This window comes from Haliaeetus leucocephalus, unplaced genomic scaffold (genome assembly GCF_000737465.1).
Source record: "Haliaeetus leucocephalus isolate CR32 unplaced genomic scaffold, Haliaeetus_leucocephalus-4.0 Scaffold165, whole genome shotgun sequence".
Taxonomy (NCBI): Eukaryota; Metazoa; Chordata; class Aves; order Accipitriformes; family Accipitridae; genus Haliaeetus; species Haliaeetus leucocephalus.
This window is the reverse complement of record NW_010972601.1, coordinates 1,721,296-1,739,356: the sequence shown is the minus strand read 5'-3', so window position 1 is coordinate 1,739,356 and position 18,061 is coordinate 1,721,296. Positions and strand designations below refer to the sequence as shown.

General features: G+C 55.0%; 3 protein-coding genes across 5 annotated transcripts in view; 2 read left to right on the top strand and 1 right to left on the bottom strand.

Annotated features, from left to right (window-relative positions):
• Positions 1-345, top strand: part of AIFM3 (apoptosis-inducing factor, mitochondrion-associated, 3) — a 36,065-nt gene extending 35,720 nt beyond the window's left edge. For all 3 annotated transcript variants that reach the window (XM_010563361.1, XM_010563359.1, XM_010563360.1), the window contains one exon: positions 306-345. In XM_010563361.1, coding sequence (XP_010561663.1) covers positions 306-345 — 40 coding nt within the window. The remainder of the gene's footprint in view (positions 1-305) is intronic.
• A 4,224-nt stretch (positions 346-4,569) lies between these two features.
• LOC104829258 (transmembrane protein 17B-like) lies at positions 4,570-6,363 on the top strand. Its single transcript, XM_010563393.1, has 4 exons — positions 4,570-4,687; positions 5,027-5,130; positions 5,529-5,642; positions 6,082-6,363. Exons 1-4 carry the CDS (start codon positions 4,570-4,572, stop codon positions 6,361-6,363), a joined length of 618 nt encoding a protein of 205 aa, XP_010561695.1.
• Positions 6,364-7,239: 876 nt separating this feature from the next.
• Positions 7,240-18,055, bottom strand: P2RX6 (purinergic receptor P2X, ligand-gated ion channel, 6). Its single transcript, XM_010563358.1, has 10 exons — positions 17,911-18,055; positions 17,659-17,730; positions 13,316-13,391; positions 12,490-12,583; positions 11,149-11,290; positions 10,859-10,968; positions 10,251-10,344; positions 9,085-9,150; positions 8,179-8,256; positions 7,240-7,354 (listed from the first exon to the last, which is right to left on the bottom strand). Exons 3-10 carry the CDS (start codon positions 13,368-13,370, stop codon positions 7,316-7,318), a joined length of 678 nt encoding a protein of 225 aa, XP_010561660.1. The 5' UTR covers positions 13,371-13,391; positions 17,659-17,730; positions 17,911-18,055; the 3' UTR covers positions 7,240-7,315.
• Between the last annotated feature and the right edge of the window lie 6 nt (positions 18,056-18,061).

The window sequence follows — 18,061 nt, the reverse complement described above, 5'->3', positions numbered from 1 at the left end:
ATGCCAGAAGAGCTTGTTTTACGTTAAAAAAATACTGTTTGAACTCAGTTTTAGATGGAATTGAGGATCTGCACGTGAGTTTTTGGACAGTTTTAGTGACATGTGAGTGAGGGTGGAGGAAGGGGTGCTGCCATCCTGCCCTCTAAAGGGCTGTGCCTCTGTGCACAGCAGCACAGATGCTGGGGTGGGGACCGGTGACCAGTGACAGCACTAGCGCTGAGGGCAGCGTCCAGGCACACCAAGCACATTTGTTTGTGCATGCTGGGAATCACCTCACAGCACTGCTGTTTTTTTCTCTCTTTTAGAACCGGAGATATGTCCTGGCTAACTGGGAAAGGTTCCTAATGCCGCTGGTGGCTGCGCCCTCCTGATGCTGCGCTTGCTGCGGGGAGATGGGATGGCAGCTCCACGGACAAACGGGAACACCGCGGCTGAGTCATTTCCCTTTGAGACTTGGATGAACCCAGTGCCCGTCACTGTACTTACCTTCCCAGCAGACTGCTGACGGCTCCTCTGCCCCGGTGCCTACCGGGCTGGGGCTCTGCTGTTGCAGTTCCCATGGGATGCTGGAAAAGCAGCCCCCAGAGAGAGCAGGGTTTGGCACTGACAGCAGGCATGGGTGCCACGTGGCTGCGGATCCTGCCGATGGGCTGGGGGGTCCCCAGGCGGGTCTGCCCCAAGCATGTCCCTCACCCCCGTAAATAGCGCGAGTGCCTTTCGTTGCTCCCTGTGCTTTCAAGCATGTTGCCCCTTCCCAAATCATCTTCATTCCTGGCAGAGCTCTGATGTGCATCCCCATGGAGCTTGACATCTGCTCCCTCTCTGCACGGCTGCAGCGCTTGCCACAGCTCTGCCTGTGCCCACCCATCCTAGGGAGCACCTGAGGGGGCCAGGGAGATTGGAGTCACATTGGGTGGTCTCTGGACAGCCTGTGTTTGTTTTGCATTCTCCCTTCTCCAGGCTGGTCTCCCTGTCCAGATCCCCCCCATAGAGGTGTGTCCCTGCCTAAGCCGAGGGTTCTGGAGCTTATCAGTCCCCGTCCCAGAACCCACAGTATCTCCCCGTCCTGGAGCAGACAAGGGACTGGAGCGCTGCTCCCCATCTCTCGGGGCTCGTTTGGACTCGGGCACTGGCAGCTCTCGGTCAGTCCCCAGGGTGCAGAGCAGGCGCTCCCTGGAGAGGTGCGACAGCCGAACTGCAGCCCCTAGGCTTGGTAGCCATCCTTCCAGCCAGCCTTGTCATGTCTCTCTCCTTAACGATGATCACAGGATTAGTGCTGCTGCTGAGACGTTACTCAAGGAAAAGTAGCCGGAGGAGTATTTCTGTCTGTCCTCTGGCCATTGTCACTCATTCCTCCTGTCGCCTAGTGACAAGACTGCATTTCTCATCTCGGCTTTCCATGTTGGTGCTCTGCTGTTGTGTTTTCTGCCCCTTGCTGGAAGAAGAGCCTTATCTCCAGCTTGGGAGTGGACCTGGCCAACCCGCAGCCCCATGTCCATCAGCCCAGCAGAGCTGAGGGGGTGAGAACCCCCCCTTGGAGAGCCTCTAGCACTCTGTCCTTGAGGAGGGTTTTTTTTTCCCCAGCAGTCAGTGTTTTACCCTGAGCCCAAAGCAAAAGGATTTATATTTTTAATTTGATTCACCCCCTATGAATTAAAGCAGTACTATTCTTGGGATCTGGATCATCTCTGACTCCTTCCAAGGCCTTGGGTCACCTCTGCAGGTTGACTGGGTGGTGCAAGCACCTCTTCTGTGAAGGCTTCCCACTTCTGGCTAGCTCACCTGTATTTATTTCCAGACTTTCTGATCTTTGCTGGATAGAAATGTCAGCAGTTGTCTGTCATGTCTCCAGTTGGTCTCCTTGTTTCACTGCAAGTTTTTCCCAGGTGGTGTGACCAGAGAGGACAGTAGGCAGGGATGTGCATGCTTCAGCATGGAGCAATGAACAGGGTCCTTGTCTTGCATCATTACATTACAAAGAGATGTGAACTTGCAAGTTTCATCATAGGTCCCAAAAGGCAAATGTTGATGTCTCCGTCCCCAGTGCAGTGTGGGTGAGGGCTTTCTCTGAGGGCAGAGGTGGCCGGGGCTGCTCAGCTCCTGGTGCGCCGGGCAGGGCTTTTGCAGAGGGGCTGGGGCCATGCACGCTGCCCAGGTGGAGGCAGCTGCCCAGCCTGCTGCCCCGGCTCTGCACACTCGACAGGGACATGTGGTTTTGCATCCCAGGTCTTGCTGGTGGGGTGGTCGGACTCTGCTTCAGCAGCTCCCTGGGGTACCTGGCTGGGCGTGCCTGGGGACACCAGGACACCGCATGGTGGCAGCCCCTGGAGCTCTGTGGTTTTTCCCGCTGGGCTCTCCAGCACATCTTCCACTCTGGGTGAGACTGACAGCTCCCATGCTCCCCCAGCACATCTTGGCTGAGCTTTTCCAAGGCCTCTGTCTTCCTGCTCACCTGAAGGCTTGACATCCTCTGGAGTCCTCCTGGACAGATTGTCAGGGCGCTTTGTTTTTCAGGAAGATGCCCTTTGACTCCTTCGTCTCTGCTAGGGCCTCATCCAGTGTCGGGCATGAGCTGTGCACAGGAAGCATCACCCCCATGTTCATGGAGCTGAAGACCACGCAGTGGCTCAGGAAGGACCTTCTGCCCCAGCTTACGGCTGCAGTGTGGGGAACAAGTCCCATTCCCCCTTCTTAGAGAGGAGCTGTTTCAGCTGGGGCTGGGAACATCACCCCATGACACAAGAAACCCCAGTCACCACCGTGGCTTTCCTTAAGACAGATGCTGGCTCATGGGCAGAGCTGCCCGCAGAGCTGGGCATCCTGACACTGACCTGTGGGCATGGCTCCTCCACACCGGTGTGGGAGATGGTGTTGGACTTGGGACCCCTCGTCCAGCACCTTGGCAAATGCTTACCGGTGGTGAGCATGTCCTGAAGTGGGGCAAGGCTGGGTTGTCTCCTCTGCCACCTCTCCAGGCACATCTTTCAACCTCCCATGCCAGGACAAAAAGTTTCCAGCTCTTAAGAAGCCACATGTTCCTATTGGGAATGAGCACCATTAGCTAAACCCAGCTGGGGCAGATGCAGCTTGTTAGTGATCCCCAACTGCATTGCCTCATCATGTTTAGCTTCACCAGATTGCCCACTTAGCTTCTAGGTTGCTCACCTGGGTTGCCCACGTAGACATGATGACCACAGACCCCAAGCTCTCCACCAGCTCCTGCTCCTCAGAGGCTGGGCTTTGCCGGTCACCCTGCCCACATCTCGCCCTGTGTGCTGGCAGGACCCAGGGAGCCATGTGTTGGGCACAGCACACCTTCCGTTCCCGCACACCCAAGAACCCCTCCGGACATCTTGTTGCAGCATCGTACCAGGTGACAGGTTTATTTTTAGTTCCCTTGTGTCCTAAGCCTTCGCTTAAAAAAAATCACTGCCCTGCACAAGATGGTTTCCCAGACTAAGTATGGCCTCACCCTTCATCCATCTATCTCTGCCTTTGCTTTTGCACCTTGGACATTGCTTGGGCGAACGTTGCCTCTTCATGTACTGGCATTTACTCCTAGCTTTGTTCCTTCTTACAACCCCCAAGGAGGTTGTGGCAACACAGTTTCGCCTTCTTCCTTTCCTGCAGTGGCACACTTGTCCCCCTGTCCTGTGGGCTGGCTGCCCTTGTCTCAGCTAGAGTTGGTCTGAGCTGAATGGTGGTGGCCAACCATCTCCAGGCAAGTCTTCCCAGTGTCACTTCTGAGGCTGGGAGGTGTTACAGGCTGTGGTTAAACACCATCCCCGATGCAGTGGAGACCATCTTCTCATCAGTGGCATCTTCAGATGTCTTGTCCAGGCATGGCCAAATAGACCAGAAGGACCTCATGGGCCTTTCTGCTCATCCATTGCCCTCCCTTAGCTCAGTGTCCTTACCTAATAACAGGCCAATGCCTGTAGCAGGGTGTATTTTTTCCACACTTGGTTAGATTTTCTGCAAAACCCACTTCACCTCCGGCTCAACCACCCTCTCACACACACTGTCCCTGTGCTGTCCTCCCCAGGACCACAAGCCTGGATGGGGCCTGGGGACACTGAACAGCATGGAGACCCACAGGGGCAGCCCATTAGCAGGGAAGCTCATGGTGATGGGTAAAACCCTTCATGAGTCTGGAGGCTTTGAAGAAGCATTTCTAGCAAAGAGCACCATCTCCACCCCCAGGGCATCTTGTCTGTCAGGGAGTTTTAAGCAATAATTATGTTGATACAACCCAGCTGGGAGAGCGTGTGGTGGGGCAGAGCAGGCTGGGGATGCCCATCATGGTGATGGGTACAACCTGCTGCTCATCCCCTGCAAGCTGCTGTGGAGGGGAGGTGCTCTGTATCCTTGTGGCTCCCACATGGGCTTGGTGTCCAGGGAGGGGGGAATTTTCCTTCCCCACATCCTCCTCCCAGCTCAGCTGCCCTGGCCCCAGGGAACCAATGGCCAAGTGGCCCCACGCATTAGCCTGACCTGTCATCCCATTAATTACCTTCTGGCTAATCCTGGCTGAGCCGGGCTGGGGCAAACAGGGCTCAGCTGCTGGCCATGGCTGTGCACACCCCTCTGCCCCCCAACCTCCGCTGGGGCTTGGCTGTGTTCAGCAGCTCCCTCTTCATCAACAACAAGACATGGGACAGCGGCGCTGCCCACACCTACCACGCAGGTATGGGCAGCAGGGCTCGGTGGCAGAGGGGAGTGGGGGGGGGGAGGGGGTTGCTGTTGCTTCATCACCGTGAGCCTGCTCAGCACATCACCAGGGTGCTCAGGTGCCTCTGAGCTGGGAGCACCCAAAGGGTACCTGCACTGCACCCACCCACTGATGAGGGGGAGCAAAAATAAGTGCATTTGCTGCAAACAGCCGGTTTTGCTACCCAGCCGCCCCCCTTGGCGTGGCAGGGGCCATCGCTCTCCCCTCCACCAGCTGCAAGGCAGGGGCTCCTTTGGGACAGCAAGACCCTGGGGGTGCTGGGCAGCCCTGCCCACCCCTGCCTGCCCTGCCTAGCCCATGAGGTGCTGGCCAGCCTGCCCCTCCAGATGATGCTCTACTTCAACGTCTACTACTTCCCGGTCTGGTGCCTGGCTGAGGGGATGATGCTGCAGCTGAAGGTACCATCTCATGGGGCACGAGGGGTGTGTGTGGGGGGGAGCCTGCTCCTTGCCCAGCCTCCTTGGTCATGCAGGGGCCACGTTGAGCAGGGGAGAGGGAAGCCTCTTCAAAATTAATGGGTCCCCCACAAGACAAGACGGCTCACCTCCAGCTCCCAGACATGGAAATCATAGACCAACCACTGAACTTTCCAGGCAGGGAAGGTTAAACTGGGAGGGCAGAGTGGGCAGGGCTGGGCACCAACATGGGTGGGAGCTGGCAGAGCATGGGGAGCTGGGCATGGGGTGCAGGGGACAGGGAGGGGGGCACAGGGAGCTGGGCATGGAGTGCAGGGGATGGAAAACGGCATGGAGAGCTGGACACACGGTGGGCTGGGATGAGATTGTGCCCATTACAGTACCACCTGCTGCAGTGGCACTACCAGTTCCTGCTAGTCGCTGCCTTCCTCATCCTCTCACTGGCTGAGGGCTCCCGCCTCTACCTGGGCTACGTGGGGAACCTGCAGGAGAAGGTAAGCGCGATCTCTTCGCCCTGGCCACAAGTCCCCTGTGCTGGGTGAGGGACAGCCCTGCTGGATGAGCTGTGGCTATGCTGGATGTCCCCTTGCTCAGGACCTGAGTGGCTGTCACTTGCCCATTCCTCCTGGATTCCTGCCTGGAGCTGTCCTGGGAGACAATCACAGGTGCAGGCAGGACCTGGAGGCAGGGGATGAAGGGGACCCACTTGCTCTCCTGCTGTACCCCTCCCTGTGCTGTGGGTGCAACGCTCCAGCACTGGGCTTGACAGCATCCCACCACATCCAGGCACAGCTCTGTGTGGCAGAGACATCCCTGGCGCCGGCTGCTGAGGCCAGCAGAGTGGCCGATGCAGGGAGCTCCTGGGGCAGACAGGGTCCCCCCCACCTCACCGATGGCCTCTGCGCCCCATCACAGCAGGCTTTACTTCTGCAGGTGCCTGAGCTGGCTGGGTTCCTCCTCCTCTCCTTCCTGATCCAGCTCCCCCTCCTGCTCTTCCTGCTGACGGACAGCCACGTCATCCGCCTGCCGCTCGAGATGGCCGTGCACAGCCTTTTCCTGGCCTTCCTCGTCGCAGAGATTGTGGCTGCTTTCCTTGCACTGAAGACCATGACCAAGCAGCTGGCGGCACAGTTCTACCTGCGGCAGTTCAAGGAGGGCAGCAGGGGACGGCTGGGGCAGGGGGAAACAGCGGGGCAGGCGGCCGAGGAGGGGTGATGCTGCAGGAGCCCTCCATCCCACGCAGTCAGTCCCGGCAGGGAGCATTAAACAGAGCTCAGACCCCCCGCTGCGCCTCCACGTGCTGTGCTTTTGAGGTGGGCAGCTTGTGGGGTTCCCAGAGCACCCCACGGGCATGGACACAGCCAGTCCCTCCCCTGCACCAGGCCAACAAAGCTCAGGGGAGGTGGGAGCGCAGGGTTCAGCACCTCTGAAATGCTCAGGCTCACCCCAAGGCTGCACTTGGCCTCACTGAACATCAGCCCTGGCAGGAGGCAGGAACCAGGGGGCACAGGAGCCACTGCATCTCCCAGCAAGTAAGTGCCAGCCTAGGGCTGGTGCCTTAAGCTCAGCTCTTAAACCCTCCCTGAGCACAGCCAAAAGGGGGCTGGGGGTCAGCCCTGCTACTCCCTGGGGAGCTCCTGAGGATCTGGGCAGCTCGCATGAAGCCATCCCAGCTGGAGGGAGGCAGGGCGCTGCGACGTGCAAGACAGGCACCACAAAACCTTCACAGCCACCCCCAGGGCTAAAGACAGAGCAGAGCCACCTCCTGCTTTCTGAACAACTTTATTTCATTGCATCCGTTTTTCATGGGAAATCAAGGCCATCTGGAACGTGAAGAAGCGCAAAGTGCTTTGAGCCTCTTGTGCTAAGCATGGGCCAGCTGCTTGCCAGCAAGCTCTAGTTCCCACAGCAGCTCCACAGCACAGCTCTGCTCAGTCACCCGCCGGTCAGTGCTGGGAGCTGCACATGGGATGGCTTTGTGCTCCAGGAGCTGAGAACTTCTGCTGATGCAAATGTGTCTCCAGGAAAGGCAGATCCTAATCCCAGCAGCACACACTCAAGCCAGAACTGGGCCACCGCCACCTGGGCTGCAGCCATGACCGCATCGCAGCTACCTGGAGGTTGCTCCGGAGTGAAGGGTGCTTGTGGCAGAGCATTCCCGATGTCCCTAAGCTGCAGCCTCTGTCTTACCTTTAGGGGGTTTTGCCTGCAAAATGAACAGGGGCCTCTTAGTATACTAGAGACAAGGAGGCAGCCCAGGCAGGTACTTCTGCGCTGCTCTGCTCAGTCCCATGCGACCACATTCATTGTTTGAGACCCCAAGTCCACTTGTGATTTGAGATCAGGCATTAGGAACAACTTTTTTTCCCCCAGCAGGATGGTGCAGCCCTGGGGCAGTTCACTGGAAACTGAGGCAACTCTGTGCTCAGAGTTTTCTAAGACTTGACCAGATAAAGCCAAAGCTGACCCAAGCTAGGGCTGGCAGCCCTCCTGCTCTGCAGGGGCCTCCTAGCCCACACCCTGCAACTCCCTAATTCACCAGGGCTGGACAGTGCCAAAGTGGGAATCACACACAGCAAGAAAACCTGTCACTGAACTGCAGCATCAGCACCGATACAGCACCAGGGCACACTCTGAAGCGCTGCCCTCTCTCCACATGGAGTTTGGCCAGATTCAGTTCAGAAGAGGGTGAATAAATGTGGAGCTGGGTCAGGTTTCTACAGTAAGGTCGCCCTGGGGACTCCTTGTTGTCTAACAGTAGTTGAGGTCATGGTACAGCTTTCCCTGCAGTCTGGGCACTAGCTGTGTCCCTCTCCTTCACTCTGCTGCCTGTTGTTGTTAAACTTCTAAGAGTTTAATCTCTGTCAGGTTCAGTTCAGACCAGCCACCAAGCCCAAGAGTCGAAGACTAAGAACTGCTCCACCGGGGTTCTCACAGATCTTGTGAATTGAGTTTTAACCAAAGGGCAGAAAATAATTAAACCTGCTTGCAAAACTCCACTCCCTCTCTCTGGAGTGGCCCCATCCTTACCTCCTCGAATTTCTCCTTCCAATAGACGTCAGCCTTTGCATCCAGGTAGAGCAGAACCAGGTCACAGACCACTGTGGCCTGGAGACAGACAAACACAGCAGGGCAGTCAGCAGCGAAACTTCCTGCAGGAGTGCCAGGCCCTCTGCCCTGGCTCCCACAGAGCCCTACAGCCGGCTGTGGGCCAAACTCCAGCACCTGGCCCATGTTGGGGGCAGTGAGCCTGACCTGCCTCCGGCCCAGGCCAGCTAGGCAGCTCCACCAGGTCCTCTTTGACCCAACCTGCTCCCATGAGCTGCGCAGGAGGTTAGATGTGATCATCTGGGCTGCAATGAGGGATGGAGGGTGAGGGCTGGTCCAGCGGAGAGCCACCATCACAGCCACGTAAGGGACTGGGATGAGCATGTCTGAGAGGAAAGAGGGGGCGTGTGGGGGAACCCAGGCTTCCCATTACTCTGCTGCAAGGGAAGAACCACAGAAGTGCTCTACAAGGGGCTGCCCCATCTCAATGACTGCAATGCCATGTCTGTACTGGAGCCAGACACTGGCTCCCTTTAGAGTCAGGGAAGAAACACAGAGAAGAGGTGCTCTCTCCTGCTGGCCGAGATAGCTGGAACAGACTAGCCAGCAATGCCCCAGTGATGCACCTTCCCAGGGTCAACACAAATACCCAGCCCCCATGAGATGTGCCCCGGACAGTGCTCAGGATCCTTGATCCGGCAATGTCATTACTGCTAACAGTCACAAATAGGAAAATGGGAGCTAACACCCTGCCAGACAATCTCCCCTTCCTGGGCTGGCAGGCACCCAGGAAGCCTTGTGCCCAGGCAGGCAGGCAGGGGAAACAACAGATGAGTGGCAAATCCCAACCCACGGACAGGAGGAAAAAAGCATATCTAGAGTACTCACGGCACCAAAGAATGCGATGCTGGTACCGAAGCTCACAGCAACAGGAATTATGCCGAACTTCCCAGCCTGGTCAGAAACAGTGGGTGGAGGGGGAAGACAGTGGGTGGAGAGTGGTGAGAGGACTGTGGGACAAGCCCCACTGGGCAGCATGCTTAAAGGCAGGGAGGTGCTGGAGGAAAACAGGGTCACTTCTCCATGCCCAGCTGTAGGAACCTGACTGCTATTGCCTTGACGCAGAACCCCTTTGGCTGTCAAAGAAGGGATTGAGGCAGCTTGTGACTCGGTGGCAGCAGAGGTTACTGTGACCCACCTACTCCTGCAGGCCCAGTGGGAGCCTTCCTCTTGCTGCAGGACCCCAGCAGCTGCCACCCATGGAACTACATCCCAGCGAACAGCAAACACAGCCCTGATGTGATGTGTCCCTCTCTGCTCAAATGAGCCTGGTATCTCTGAGGAAAGAGATTTTTGGGTTCCTGTCTCTCTCCTGGCTATTCCCTCCCACGCCACCCCTCCTGGACCCGGTCTCACTACCCAGAAGTGGTGCACCCTGTCCTGCACTGTGTGCTTTGCCCTCTTTAGGTGAAAAGGCCCCTGCTAAGCATGGCAGAACAGCTGTGGACATCTCTCAGGGTGGCAGGTCCTCTCAGCACAGGCTCTGTCTTGCGCAGTTGAGTATTGAGCTTGTCAGTGATGCTGCACAGAATGGTGTCAGCCATGATCATGCCCAGGCCTTTTCTTGCCCCAAGGACACACCTAATCAAGAAGGGATCAATTGTCCATGTTCAGAAAAGTTCAGGTTGATCTTTGCCAGGGTGCTCCCACCACAAGACCCTCAGAGATGCCCACAGGCCCTCTGCCCAGACAAGCTCACCTTGCCTGCAGGGCCCAGCACTTCACCACACCCATGTTACATCCTCAGCTAGGAAGCCTCCCCGCTCAGGGCATTACCAAGAAATTTCTCTTCAAATGGCCAAGACCATTTTTTCCTGCTCTGCTTGGAAAACTCTGGAAAGAGGTGAAGAGCTCACCAGGGTGGGGAGAAGCGATGCCAGCAGGAAGCCATGCGGCTGGCTGCAGGAGAAAGCAGCAAGGAGCAGTGCGAGGAGTCAGCCCGGGTGAGAAGGCCGCCAGGACTGCGCATGCGGGGTCTGCAGAGGAGACGGTACCTGGCCGTGCACGGAGATGTCAAAGCGGATGCCATAGAGCTTCAGCAGGTTCCGGTAGAGCCGCCGCTGGGAGTCCCAGTAGTAGGAGGCAGTTCTGCAGGAGACATTGGATGCAGCTCAGAAAGCCATGACAGCTCTGCGCAGGCAGTGCGGGAAGAGGGCTGCCAGTGCCATACGACTGCTGGGGCTACCATGTGCCTGTGCACACCTTGTGTCCTCCAGCCGGCTGGGACGTGGGTGATGCACATGCTGCCATGACTCACCAGCTTGGCATCAGCAGTGGGGCATCAGTGTCCACTTGGCACCCAGCCCGGGGTCACTGGAAGCATGCAGCTCACAGTGTGTCCAGTTCAGAGTCAGCATGGGTGTGGACAGCCACATGTCCCTGCCCTCAGGCAGGTAATGCCTTGCACAGCTCCAAAGTGAGCAGAGCTACAAGGTGCAGGAACTACCACAGCAGCCCAGTACTGAGAGACCCTGCGCTGAGTTACCACATCCCGTTGTCCCTGCTGCTCCTTTCAGATAATCAGTCAGGAAAACTGAGATCTCAAACGATTGCCATGTGCTCAACCCACAGGCCTGTGTGGCTACTGTCCCTGCATCCTCACCTAAAATTGTACCTCCTGTCCTGCAGGCTGAAGGAGTACTGCGGCTGGCACTGGGCAGCGGGGTGATCCAGGTCACAGTCCCACTCAATGCGAACTCCGATGCTCCCCCCCTGCAAAACACATTTTATTCCAGAAGCACGGGATCAGAGATTTGCTGAGTTCTTTACTGTTCAGACATTCCCAGATCACACATTCCCTTAGCATTTTAGAGGTCAGTCCTGTCCCCCAGCCCTTGCCCACATCCTTGGGGAATTTGGAGTCATCTTGCATACTTTTAGAAAAACAAGTACCAGCAGTGCAAGGTCCCCAAAGGTCTCTCCAGCTGCCTCCACCATGTCACGGACACGGAAGATGGGGCAGGAGGGGTTGAAGAATGGATCGTACGTGCAACTCTTGAAATAGGTGGGGTCATTGGTCTGCAAAGTATTGCACCTGAGACAGGAAAGAGAGAGAGGGGGAGCTGTCACAGGTGGAGTGGGGTGTGGGAGGTCAGGGAGCCCTGCTGCAGGACTGAAAAGGAGATGCTCCCGCTGGATTGGGACCACTAATGCTCCTGCTTTGGGGGGAGACAGTCATTGCATCTCCTAAAGCCTCAGTTGGAGAGAGGGTGGAGGGAAACCAGCCCAGAGGAATCACACATGGAGTTATCATCCTTTACAGCACCTGCCATGGTCCTTCCCCTCTCAGCTCCTCTCCTCCACCTCTGTCTTTGTGCTTCTCCTTTCTTCCCCGGCACCTAGCTCTCACTGCTGTGAGATGTAATGACCCAGCTTGAGTTAGCACTCTAGGGGTGATAGCAGGGGCAGTTCAGCTGCCCCAAGCCATGTCACCTGCCAGAGTAAGGCAGCACAGTCAGCATGCCTGGGGAGGTGAGGCCAGTGCAGCCTCTTACTGGGCCTCAGTGAAACCATTTTGCAGGGACTACAATGCAAAAATATATGGGGTAAAATGAGACCTTGGGAATGACTAGCCTTGTCCAGCTCTGTCTGCAGTGCTCTAGACAGGCAGACAGACACCAGTCCCTCTCTGAGGGCTCCCCATCCCATTGCTCTTACATCCGCAAACACAGGTGCTGCTGCAGCGACCGGCATTCTCCTGAACACACCATCCTGAATCGTAACTGCCCCAGGCACCATCCGTTCTGGATGGCACGTGGCTTCTTGGGACACCTTGGCTGCTCAGCCCCTAGGCAGATAAGCTCAGTGCAGGGGCTGGACTAGGCTGCATGCAGTCTGGCTGGAGGAGCATCATACTTACTTGGAGAAGTTGAATTTGGTGAAGTGGACAGTATTTTTTATAAAAAGCGTGAAATTCTCCGCCTCAGCCAGAAGAGGTTTCCTGGAAAAAAACCACCAACAAACTCAAATTTTGCACAGTGGCCAAGGCAGGTCCCAATTCCCTTTGCCCTACAGTCTCTTCCATGATCCAAGGACTTTGGCTACAATGGACAGTTGCAATAAATGCTCTTGCGTGAAGTTCTCTTGGCTTAACTGACCAGCAGATCAGTGTCAAGGGTCTCCCTGAGCCTAGCTGCCCCTCAGGCAAGTATGATCAGGCTCCTGGTTACACAGAGTACAGAGGGAAGCAACCAAAGCTCTCAACGCCTGCTGTCCCCTCACTCTGTGTCTTACCTGGGCAGGGTGGTGTTCTCCACAGGACACCAGCCATAGATCTCACAGGTGGAATGGGTGGTGTTAAACATCACACATTTCCCAGTTTTTATCCCTAGAAATGAGACAATGTATATAATTTACTACTTTTCCAAACCTCTTCTCTACAGCTCCCCTCCTGGGATAGTGCCCTGGCCACGGGCTTGTTCTGGCCTTCTCAAAACCTGAACTACAAAAACGACCCTGGGATCATCTTCAGTGTTTTTCCCACCCAACAACTTCCTTGTGAAACCTTCCCTCGAGGCCAAATGACAGGAGCTGTTTTACAAAGACAAGAAGCTGCTTGCTGCTGTCAGCACCCGTCTGTCCAGCGCAGCCTCTCCTGCCCCATGGCTGCTGAAGCCACCTGCTCCCCGGGTGGGAACACAACAAACTGGGGCAATCCCGCACACAAAGCTTTGGCAACCAACCTCCTAGAGCTGAAATAGACTTTTCTGGCTGAACTCACATGGGCTGCTAATATTAATCAGCATGAAATAAAAGACAGGTTGTATTATGAAAGGAAAACCTGCCAATCACACGGCACATTGGTTTCAATTCCAACAGCCAACATCAGAAACAAAGCACCCCTGTATTTGCTGTGACAGCGCCTTGTGCCTGCAGCACCTGCTTATCCAGCTGTGACAGGTAGCTGTAAGGTTTTGCCAGGAACAAATGGCTGGAGAGCAATTCCGTGCACACTTACAAAAAGCACTGAACTCAGGCAATTAGGCACCCTTGTGGATCTGTTTGCTACCAAACATGAGGAATGAAATGATTTTATGTTTTTTAGCAAAACAGCTAGTACCGTTGCCACGAACCACCGGGTTTCCCATGGGACAGTCTGCATCTTCTGTGCACATCGCATCGAGAACAGAGGGGCTCTGAGAGACAGAGAGCAGTGCTGTTACTGTGCTGTGCAGCCACCTGAGGCCATGCAGTCACTCACCCACATTTCTGCGCTGCTGCTCCTGTTTCTCCAAGCACGTCCCAAACGCTTACAGAAGACATCCTCCTTGTCCAGCACCTGGGCAGCCTCCAGCCAGCAAGGAGAGAGGCATCTCCGAGGGGCAATCCTTCCCGCCTGTCTCCACGCTCTCTGGGGTGCTCGCCTCCTCCACCTCAGAGGCAGAGGAAGCCTTGAGCTAGCTCATACCTCTCGGCTGGGACCAGGAACAAGCACAGTTGGGTTCAGGAGTGCCTTAATGGCAGAGTCCATTAAGGACCTCGTGAAGCACCACCACAATTCCCCAGGGAAGAGCTGAAGAGACCCTAACTACAGCATAACACAAGTTTTACAGGAGACACTGAAAGCTTCACCCTCACTCTGGACCCACCCGATTGCCAGGAGCAGCAAAAAGCTCCTATTCAAACACAGATAGATGATAGAGGCAGGGCCATACAAGTAATACCTTCCCCCAGCTACTCCCAGGCCATCACAGGAGTCACCAGTCCATCAGAAACCCACCTCCCCAAGCCCAGAGGCCCAAAGGCAGGTGGGGAAACCCCAGTTATGAAGTCAGAAGAAGGGGGGTCTGTCCAGGCCCTACCAGGGCTGTCCCAGGACAGCCTCAGGCCCTTGTTCCAGGTGTGAAACCCACCGTAATGAGCTGAGAGGAGCAGCTCTCTGAAGCACCTTTGGGCTGGGTGGGGGTATCAATGCCTAAGGGTATGGGAATCATTATGGGATGCAGGAGAAGAGCATTTTGGGATCACACAGGACATTTAGGGGATGGGATGTTTAGGAGAGGAAGAAAAAGGCATGGAAAAGGAGGGATCTAGGTGATCTGAGAAGGAACAAACATTGGAAAGTAAAGGGATAAAAGGATGCAAAGGACTGGTTGCATGTACAGAGCTGGCTGGTCAGTATGCTGGTCCATCCATGCCCTGTACCCCATCAGCACAGTCTGTCCTGCCTTCGGACTAAACTCCATTTCTAACCATTTTCCTGGGTGAGGGGCTCTATTCTGTGTGCACATTGTGTGTATGTATGGGGGTCTGAGTGCGAGCAGCTGGAGCGGGAGCACCAGTTGTCACAGGGGCCCATATGCCTGGGTGCCACCAGCTGCAAGTGCAGATGTGCATGTGAACACAGCAAACTTTGGGCCGAACGAGCCAGCGAGGAGGTGGCCTGGGAGCAAGGGGAGGGTGTGTCTGAAGGCAAGTCCGCAGGACTACCAGAGGGACCACGGAGACCTGCCCAACTGCTGGAGAAGGATGGCTACCAGATTTGTGCCCCTCACCCCCCCGATGGCCCACTCATAGCTTGCAGCACCCACCTGCAATGCTGCTATAAGTACTTATGAGAGCACTTGTCATCCTGGATCCAAATCAGATGTCAAGGATTCAGCCTCCAGAAGGACCCAGACAACAAGTATTGGCAGGTGAGTGTATCAGTCCCTTCCCAAGTCCAGGTAACAAGACACATGACAAGTGCTACTTGGCAGACAGACATTCTGGGTGTTCAGGGCACAAAAGCTGCAAAGCTTGGGAGAAATTCAGGTACTGAAGTCTGTGATGGTGCTACAGAAAACCTAAAACTTGGCCAAGAAAGTTTCAACCTCTCCTACCACCTTTTAGTGGAAATGAGCCTTGAAAAAATCTGTCGGTGCTTGGCATTCTCCACAGGCACGATCCAAACCAGGTTACATGTGCCACAAGGGCATTGTGAGAGAAGCAAAGAGATCTAGACTCAGTTAAAAGCCCTCATGGGGCCCTGGATCTGTGCTCCTAAAGCTCTCTAAACTGTTGCTGCATCTTGGTTGTGTAAGGGTCTAAAAGCTTGGGAAAATTAGGAGAAACAAATTTTTGTAAGAACCTACCCAAGAATGGCAGGTTTGGGACAGGACAGAATTATGAGCACACCAGCATTTAGAACAGGTTTCTTGACAAGCAGGTGAACTACTACACATTTTTAGAAGACATCCCCCAAGGTGCTCACAGCAGAGCTCAGATGCTGCTCAGAGTTCATAGCATTTGTGTTCCTGGGACGGGGTGATTTCAGACGGGGGCAGCAAAGAAGTGCTTGTGTTGACAACAGAGATCTGTGCATAAACACTACAAACCTCAGGGCTGAAAGGTTTATATTTACTTTCTGTAGTCACAAATGCATGGGTAGAGAATGACTTTATTCTTAATCTTATTAGAAACAATTGCTGATTCTCAGCCATTGACAGCCATGCAGCCACATACCAGAGGCCAGGAAGTAAAGTGAACCTTCTTGGAGAACAAACCACCAGCAGCATCACATGTGAGCAAGGAAAGATGAGGATTTCTGCCAAAATCTAACACCCCCCTCATCTCCTTAGGACACGATCCAGTGTTGCTTGGGGCTGGGACCAGTGCCACTCACGTGCACATCCATCAGCAGCATCTGGACCTGTAAGAGGTGAGCACAGCTGGATGTGCTAGAGACCATGATATAAGTGAGATGGTCCCTTAGCCCCAGAGCTTGCATCTGGGCAGAGTGGATGCACTGTCTGACTCATGCCTTCTGGCTCTAAGTCTATTTTGGTCATCTTCATTAACCTTCAGAGCACCTTGTGAATAGAAGCAGAGGGTTTCCAACTACTCAAAGTATTTGAAATTAACACTGAAAGGTCTCCCTAAGAGATAAGTCACAGCTCAGCCACAGATCTGAGCTCAACACAGACATCAGCTGCTAAAACAACCCATCCTGTGCTCAGCTGCTGCCTCTGGCCCCACCCAGACTTTTCCCTGGTCTGCCAGCACAGAATACCTTGGTAATCAAGAATATTCAGAACTTCCTGCAAAGTCAAAAGCTGTCACAGCTACATCTTCAAAGTTTTCCAAACATCAATGTCAGCCACAGCCCCAAAGTCAGGAACTGAGAAACTACTGGAGAGCAGCACAGGGTGAAGGCTGTGACAGGCACCCAGACACACCACAGCGCTGTAATGGGATGAAACGCTCTGCTCTCTCTGTATCCTTGCCTTGCACGCTGCAAAAACAAGCATCCAGAGATGCCCATGACTGCCTGTGAGAGAGCCTTGAAATGCTCTACAGCACATGTCTTCCTCCGGGGACGTTCCTGCAGCTATCAGTACTTTAGGAGTTCTCAACGTTTTGAAGAGGGATCACTAGTACCATTTTCCCTGACCCCAAACTGGGGTTGCTCCTCCTCTCCCGCAGCCTGTGGCCTGTGTTTGGAGAGCAGCCCAGCCCGGCAGCCTGCAGCACAGGGTGAGCTGGGAAGCAGGATCAGGCTGGGCACAGCACAGCAGGCCACAGGAAAAGCTGAAGGGGCCATTAGGACAAACAGTACTTGGCTCAGGCACAAGGTGCCAGCAGTGGCTTAGCTTAGAAGACATTTGCTCCTGTCTGCCAAGCAGGGTCCAGCCTGGGAGAGTTCAGCTGAGGGGCTGGCCTGAATCCAGACTTAAAGGGAAGATCTATCCCTCAGAACATATACCACTAAGTGTTGGCTGACTGGGATACCACCTAGAGCTTGTGCTCTGTTCCTCCTAAAAATAGAACACTAAGATGGAGAGGATACTAGTCCTGCAGCAGAGAGTTATGAAGGAAACATGACACAGGTATCCATGGAGTGTGTGTAAAAGCATCAGGAAAAATGGCAGAACAGAGGTAAGAGAATGGATCAGCAAGTCAAGAAACCAAGAATATACGTGAGACTCAAGAAGGAATATGGATAACAGAGGTATTAGCTGGGGATGGCAGTGCTGATGTCAGCCACACTGCAGAGATGGAATAGCAATGGGGCAACACAGCTCAGCCTCCCCAGAGTGGCCCTTGTCCAAAGGCAGCAGAAAGCCTGTAAAGATCATACAGTATTACCACCCCTCAAGAAGCCCAGAGAGCTGGTGAGGCCCCAACAGACCACATCCCTTGTCCTTCTGATCACCACAAATGATTCTGGCCAGACTGATCGCATACACGTCTTGGTTCATGCAGGTATGACAGAGCAAGTTCAAAAGAGCAACTAAGATCTATGGAGCCATGAGAATGAGGGGAATCAGCTTTGTTTGGAATAAAAATCCATTTTTCCCTTCTGTCTGGTCTTGCACTGGGTTCTGCTGGGTTCCCGCACAGCTACAGAGCAGCAGTACTGACTGGCTTCATAAATCTAACCCCACCGCGGCGCTGGGCTAAGGAAGAGCACAGCTCACTTACCTCGGGACAGGTGCCCTGACCTTGCCTCGCTGTAGCGATGAAATTGGTCACCAGAAAAAGCACATTTTCTCCCTAGGAAGCAAGAAGGCGCCTTCAACAGGGGAGTTACACCGCCGCGCTCCTCAGCGGCAAAACAACGGACAAATTTGCTTTTTTGGCTTTGCCATTCACAACGTTAGCATCGCCTCTCCTTTCCCAAAGGGTTTTACCACAGCTTTTGCCGACCCCCCCAGGGCGGGGGCCCGGCCGTACCTGAGGGGGCCGGGCGTAGTCCGCCGCGTCCCACAGCCGCCGGCCCGCGCCCCCCACCTCGGCGACCGCCGCCCCCTTCAGCTTGGTGACAACGGCGGCGCGGGGGGCCGGGTCGGTGTCCTGGTAGCCCTTCTGCACCAGCAGCACCCAC